Source organism: Frankliniella occidentalis, unplaced genomic scaffold (assembly GCF_000697945.3).
Source record: "Frankliniella occidentalis isolate FOCC.00 unplaced genomic scaffold, Focc_3.1 Scaffold38, whole genome shotgun sequence".
Taxonomy (NCBI): domain Eukaryota; kingdom Metazoa; phylum Arthropoda; class Insecta; order Thysanoptera; family Thripidae; genus Frankliniella; species Frankliniella occidentalis.
The window spans coordinates 644306-650491 of NW_026267168.1; the positions used below are offsets into that span (position 1 = coordinate 644306).

Genomic DNA, 6186 nt, shown 5'->3' on the forward strand with positions numbered 1-6186 from the left:
CTGGCCTACCTAGGGCTCGACAGGGGCTCTCAGGGGTTGGGTGGGCCATCCCGCGCTACACGCGTGTACGGCGGGCTGGCCCACCTGGCGTTCGTCGGGTGCTTACCCCCGGTGGTTCACAATGTGCAGGCAATTTACGTCCCGGGCGCACCCCGACCCCCTCCTAGCCCCACCCTGCACCCATACCGTGGAGTCCAGGCGGGCGGCGGGCCAGCGGATGGGCGGGAGGGAGCGGGGGAGGGAGGGGGAAGTCGAACAGACGGACACGCCCGGAGACGTCGGCTCCATAAAAACCACCGCAGGCAGTCCGCAAGGCCTTAGTATTGTTGCAGTCGACAAGCAGGTGTGTCTCCCCGCGTGTCTCCCCGTGCTCGAGTGTCTCGCCGCATTCCTCCTTTGCGTGTGTCCGCGTGTGTGCTTGTGTGTGTGAAGTGGTGGTGGAGGTGGTGGTGGTGTTCATATGCGCTGTGCGTGGGACAGCGGCGCTCCCGAGGCCGTGCTCGCCCAGTTCGCTGCGGCCACCTTCTCCAAGCTAAACCCATTCACTCGTGTGTCTTCGTGCGCGCAGGATGTGCTCCCGTCTGCTGACTCTGGCCGCCCTGGGGCTGGCGCTGGCCGGCTCCGTGGCAGCCGAGGCCTCGTGGAACTGGCCCGACGGCCAGCAGAGGCCCGCAAATTCGCCGGCGTCCACCTCCGCACCGGTCTCCAGGGACACGCCCTCCGTCTCCGGGAGGAGGTTCGCCGACGTACCTGGCAGGTATGACGTGTTTGGTGTGCTTGTGGATCTCGCAACTGAGTCCTCCTAGTCCTAGTCCTAAGATCGCGCTTCGGTGGTACCAGGCCCCGGTACGAGATCACGGACCCCGACAGTGACGACTTCACCCTGCCTCACCCCGAGGACCTGCTCCCCAACCGGCCTTTCTCCAGGCCACCCATCAGCAACAGGCCGTTCGAGAACAACTACCCCCTGCTGAACCCCAACGCCGGCTACCGCCCGCCGCGGCCCCTGCCCCCGCAAGGGCCCCTGGGGCCCGTCAACCGCCCGCCGCCCGGCGTGGACCGCTACGACCCCAGCGACGTGTCCAAGTGCAAGTGCGTCCACGCCTTCAACTGCGAGGGGAACGCGCTGCAGTTCGTGAGTAAACCCAAAGTTGTGAGAATTTGCTTTGATCAAGAAAATTCAAGGGGACAAACAACGGCAGAAAAATCTGTGCACTCTTGAATTTATACTGAACTACTCCCGCCTCAGACCACTAGCATTCTGACTGACTCTTGTCTCCTCCCCCAGGGCTCTTGCGACGTCGGCAAGCGCTACTGCTGCTCCAAGGAGCCCCGCTCTCTCGGCCCGCGCCCCGGCGGCTACGGCTCCACTCCCGGAGGCCCCGGACAGCGGCCCGGCGTCCTGACGGGGCCCGGCGGCCCCACGGGCTTCGGGCCCGTCAAGGTCAGCAGATGAGTATGTAGTGCCATGTACTTAATATGCGCACTCCATATCTTCACTTTTGCACCGGCTTGTGTCCGCATGCGCCAGTCTTGTGGGAAGTTGGTTAATGTTTATTGCCCGTGCCTCTCTGGGCACGCTTCCTTCGCTTCCTCATTGTCTACGGACAGCCCGCGGGAATAATGGTACTTCCCTCGTGATCTAACTGAACCCCTCCTCTTATTTCTATACAGGATGACCGGTTCGACCGCTATCCCGGCACGTCTCCGTACGACCGCTACCCTGGATCGGGCGCGTCTCCTTACGACCGCTACCCCGGATCGGGCGCGTCTCCTTACGACCGCTACCCTGGCTCGGGGTCGAGCCCTTACGATCGCTTCCGCGGCGACCGCTACCCCGGTTCCAGGCCCGACGTGCTGGTCGGCCCGCGACCCACGCCCTACCGCCCCGATCCGGCGGCCGGATTCGCCACTAGGCCCGGGGACTACCCCATCCGCGGCCTCAACAGCCCCTACCGCGACTACGACAACTACAATAGGGGATACGGCCTGGGTGGCAGGTCGTGATTGTGCCGACTCCCCGCCTTGCCGCCCAGCCGCGCAGCTCGTCTAGTCATGGGCCCACAACCGTGAGGTACCAACCTTTGTTACCAAGTCTACCGCCCCGCTCGCTTCGTAGCGTATGCCCCAAGATCTCCTTGGCCACTACCTCATCCCAGAAACATCCATGTAATAAGCCTAGCAGGTCTCCTCAAGACTGATTAACTCCAATCGTACATCGTCCATTCCTGTTTTTGTTTTTCACAACCATAATTATTAGACCTAATTTGTTTGTAAGTTTAGTTAAGATACTGAGGTTAATAAATGTGTGGCGTATGACCACGGACTAAAGGAAATCTTTGCTGGTCGAATTCCTGTCCCCGCACACTCACCGATAGTGGTGATGACGATGATGGAGTAGAACAGCGCGCCCGGCAGCGTCCACTGCTGCTTGTTCTCATCCTCGATGCCGTCCCAGCCCTGCGAGCGCATGTGCCACAGCAGCTCCTGCTCGAACAGCTTGAGCCGCTCGATGGCCGACATGGTCCAGTTCTCCTGGTACAGCACGGGCGTGTTGGAGGTCATGGTCCACAGCCACTGTGTCACGTTGGAGCGCCGGAAGGAGACATTCTTCTTGACCTGGAACAAGATCAGGGCGATGGTAGAGTTGTTGCTCAGGCCCACACCCTGTGACTCGCCCGCAGTCTCGTCAGCTCACCTCCAACTCGTGGCCGGCCTCGAGCATCTCGAAGGTGAAGGCGCCCAGCACGCAGTACGCGACGACGAGCGACACGAGCGTGACGTGCGAGCAGAGGCACGAGCAGAGCTTCCACACGTAGCGCCAGAACATGCCGCACTTGGAGGGCTCGCGCTCGGCGGGGTGCGCCGGGCTGGTGTACAGGTTGGGCCGGTGCACCAGCTGCTGGTGGTGCTGGTACGGGTAGCTCGGCCCGTACGGCGAGTACACGGGGCCGGGGCCGTAGCCGCCGCGCCCGTAGCTGGGGCCGTAGCCCGGCGGGGGCGCGTGGCCTACGACGGCCAGGCCGGGCCCCGCGCCCGGGGGCCCCATGGGGCCGTAGCCGCCGTACGGGCCCATGCCCGCGCCGGTGTACCCGCCCATGTGGCCCATGGGGGTCATGTCCATGGCGCCGCCGCGGCCGTCGCCGGGGTCCGGGTCGAAGCTGCGGGAGCGCGACAGCGGCCCGCGCCCGGCCCGCGGCCCTCTGCTGCCGCCCGCCATGGCCGCTCCGCCCGCGCCGGCCGCTCCTGCGGCAGGCGGTGCAGACTGTCAAGCTCACATGCAGTTGCTGATTAAGTTGGCATGGTTTCAGGCCTCGTCGACGGCGTGGCTCATTTTTTTCCTTCCCCCGCCGGCTGGCTGCTAGAGCAGGCCGCCGCCAATCTCTCCTCGGCTTTGATGAAGAGTTTGGCAGCGGGCCCTGAGGCAGCCTACGGAGGGATCTGCAGCGGCGGGGCGGGCGCGACCAACAAGGTGTATCGGGCAGGCTACAACCCCGCACTGTTCAAAGGGCCGCGTTCAACTCTGACCCCCTCCCCACCCCCGCTTCGCCTCACCTGCACGCTGACGCTCGCCGCCCGGGTCCTTTCGCTTACTCCGCGCGACCCCGGACGCTCGTCACCGGCCGCCGGGCTGGACGCGGGGCCGCGCCCGCTCCTCCATGCTGCTCCTAGTCCAGAAGTACGCGGTGCTGCTGGCTCGGCTTGCCCACGACGCCCTGCTCTCTGCGGTGTCGACGGTTCGCACGGGGCCGCGCCGTGCATCCGCTGCGCTCTCGCCAGCCTCCCCCAAACAGACTACCCGCCCGCAACGTGTTTTCTTCCCAGACGTTTTGTCCGCGTGCTTGCCGCCCCGCCTCCCCTGCCCCTGCCCTCGCCCGGCCTCCCCCTGCCCCACGAGGCCCCCGTCGACCTGAGCCGCCCCCCTCACCAGCGGCGGCGTCACTGTTCAAGAGACGCTATTTATAGAGGGGCGCCCCGCCGCCCCCCGCACCCGCACTGACGTAATAATGGGGGCCGAGTCTCGGCGGTCTCGGCCCTGCTCGCGGTCCACCAGCATCCCCGCCCCGCAACCTCACGGCGCCGCCCCGGCGCCGCGGCGCCTCGTCCCGCACACGGGCGCGACGACGGCCGGCCAAGTCCATTGCCCTCACCGGCACCGGCACCCGGCGCAGGGCGACCTGTCAGGATATGAGACTGATGGATTTTGAGTGAAGCGCGCCTCTACCACGTATTTTGTTTGCAAAGATGTCGATGGCCGCGCACTAGGTAGTCATGAGCGGGCAGGCGTGCGTGTTGCCTGCCCATCGCGCCTGGAGCCTCTCATGTAGTACAGGCAGCCCACGCACACAGTACAACAGTCAGAAATTTCTCAGAAATCCCTTTTCTGCGGCTGTCTGCTAGTGTTTCAATTTTGCAGAGAGGGCCGACCGATAATTTGATCACACCGACTCGACCTTTACCAAAAGAGCGCGGTGCTTTGAATTTGGCGCCGCGCTCTAGAAACAAGTGACGGTGCGGGGAAAACATTGCTTTGCCAAGATTGCCGCCCGATAGCCCGAAACCCCTGAGACCAAGTGAGACAAATGCTGCGTATGCCCTCCTCTTGACGTTATCTCTGATAATAACTGTGTCGGTATTTTTACCGACAACGGCGCCGCCGGGCGCCGGGTGTATAAATGGTTGTCAGTGCCTGTCGTGTACTACACCAAGAGACGCTGCACTCTCCATGTGAGACTTTCTGCTGAGCAATAAGCCTTTCCACTCATTAGCAGCTTTGCTTATCGCGAGGCTTATTTACTTACCAGCTACCCACGTAAGTGCTTATACCCCCACCCTTTCCATACCCTCTCGTAGGAGTAGGGGTAGGGTCAGTAGGGTCGCCACTGCGGTCAGCAGACGTCACGACGATTAGCTCAATGCTCAGTCACCGGTCGTCTGCAATGCTTGATTGATTGGTGTCCTTGTTCTTACCTGTACACTCTATGTTTTTATTTTCCCTTTCGTAGTCAAGATGAGGAAAGCAACGTCCAACTTGTTGCACACAGCAGGCCATCACAGTTGGCTGTCTGAAGTAAGATGTGGTAAGTCTAGCCCTTGTTGAATTAAAATAATATAAATACTGCGTGTAAACATATATTTTTAATCAGATGTGATTTGCAGCAAAATATGGCACTGCTTCTGCATTGACAAAAGATCGATACAATGTTCAAAGAGGCAATTATGCTACGCTCACAGACAGAGACGTAAGTTTCTTTGAGCAGATTGTTGGAAAAAGTCGGATACTTACTGATGCTGCAGATGTCGAACCATACAATGCTGATTGGCTTCATTCAGTGAAAGGTTGTAAATTGTTCTTGTGATTGTTTTATTAAATGGAAGCTACCAATACCTAGTTCATAATTTGTTTAATCAATCAAAGTAAATCTGAGAATTGTCGGTCTCTCCAACTCTAGGTTACAGCCAATGTGTCCTCAAACCAAAGACGACAGAGGAGGTTTCAGCCATCCTCAAATACTGCAATGAACGTCTTTTAGCTGTTTGTCCCCAGGGTGGGAACAGCGGTTTGGCAGGCGGAAGTAACCCCGTCTTTGATGAAGTGGTTATTTCTACAAGTCTCATGAACAATATTCTTGGATTTGACAGTCTATCAGGTATGTTGAACGCAGCAGTATCTCTTAAAATTAAACTTGTTTATACAGTAATCCCAAAATTTCATTTTATTTCTAGGTGTTTTGTCTTGCCAAGCTGGATGTATTTTAGAAAATTTGGAGACACATTTAGAAAAGCATGGTCATATAATGCCGCTCGATTTAGGAGCCAAAGGTAGCTGCCAAATTGGTGGCAATGTCTCAACCAATGCAGGAGGTTTACGATTAGTGCGGTATGGTAGCTTACATGGCAGTGTACTCGGTGTAGAAGCAGTAAGTATTTACAGCTTATTAGTGAAATAAAATGAAAGGATAGCATTGAAACCTTCCATCATTTCAGGTTTTGGCTAATGGAGATGTCATAGATTGCATGAGCAAAATGAAGAAAGACAATACAGGATACCACTTGAAACACCTATTTATTGGATCTGAAGGCACCTTAGGTTTAGTCACTAAAGTTGCTATCAATTGTCCAGTCTTGCCAAAATCTGTAAATGTTGCTCTACTTGGTGAGTTTAAAAGTTCAGAATATAATTGA

General features: G+C 58.4%; 3 protein-coding genes across 6 annotated transcripts in view; 2 read left to right on the forward strand and 1 right to left on the reverse strand.

The window, feature by feature from the left end:
- The first annotated feature begins 313 nt into the window (after positions 1-313).
- On the forward strand, positions 314-2336 carry LOC113213187 (translation initiation factor IF-2-like). Its single transcript, XM_026432175.2, has 5 exons — positions 314-343; positions 569-757; positions 841-1135; positions 1289-1444; positions 1675-2336. Exons 2-5 carry the CDS (start codon positions 570-572, stop codon positions 2005-2007), a joined length of 972 nt encoding a protein of 323 aa, XP_026287960.1. The 5' UTR covers positions 314-343; position 569; the 3' UTR covers positions 2008-2336.
- LOC127749193 (uncharacterized) lies at positions 2269-3827 on the reverse strand. Its single transcript, XM_052266402.1, has 3 exons — positions 3556-3827; positions 2699-3246; positions 2269-2619 (listed from the first exon to the last, which is right to left on the reverse strand). Exons 2-3 carry the CDS (start codon positions 3218-3220, stop codon positions 2284-2286), a joined length of 858 nt encoding a protein of 285 aa, XP_052122362.1. The 5' UTR covers positions 3221-3246; positions 3556-3827; the 3' UTR covers positions 2269-2283.
- A 724-nt stretch (positions 3828-4551) lies between these two features.
- The window catches only part of LOC113212955 (D-2-hydroxyglutarate dehydrogenase, mitochondrial), a 27880-nt gene continuing 26245 nt past the window's right edge, over positions 4552-6186 (forward strand). For 2 of the 4 annotated variants that reach the window (XM_026431838.2, XM_026431861.2), the window contains exons 1-6: positions 4552-4813; positions 5007-5081; positions 5161-5340; positions 5454-5651; positions 5728-5921; positions 5989-6157. In XM_026431838.2, the coding sequence (XP_026287623.1) occupies positions 5012-5081; positions 5161-5340; positions 5454-5651; positions 5728-5921; positions 5989-6157 (811 nt within the window). In that variant the 5' untranslated portion in view covers positions 4552-4813; positions 5007-5011. Of the gene's footprint in view, positions 4814-4859; positions 5082-5160; positions 5341-5453; positions 5652-5727; positions 5922-5988; positions 6158-6186 lie in introns of those variants that run through there. The other 2 variants (XM_026431854.2, XM_026431846.2) reach the window with 2 other exon arrangements.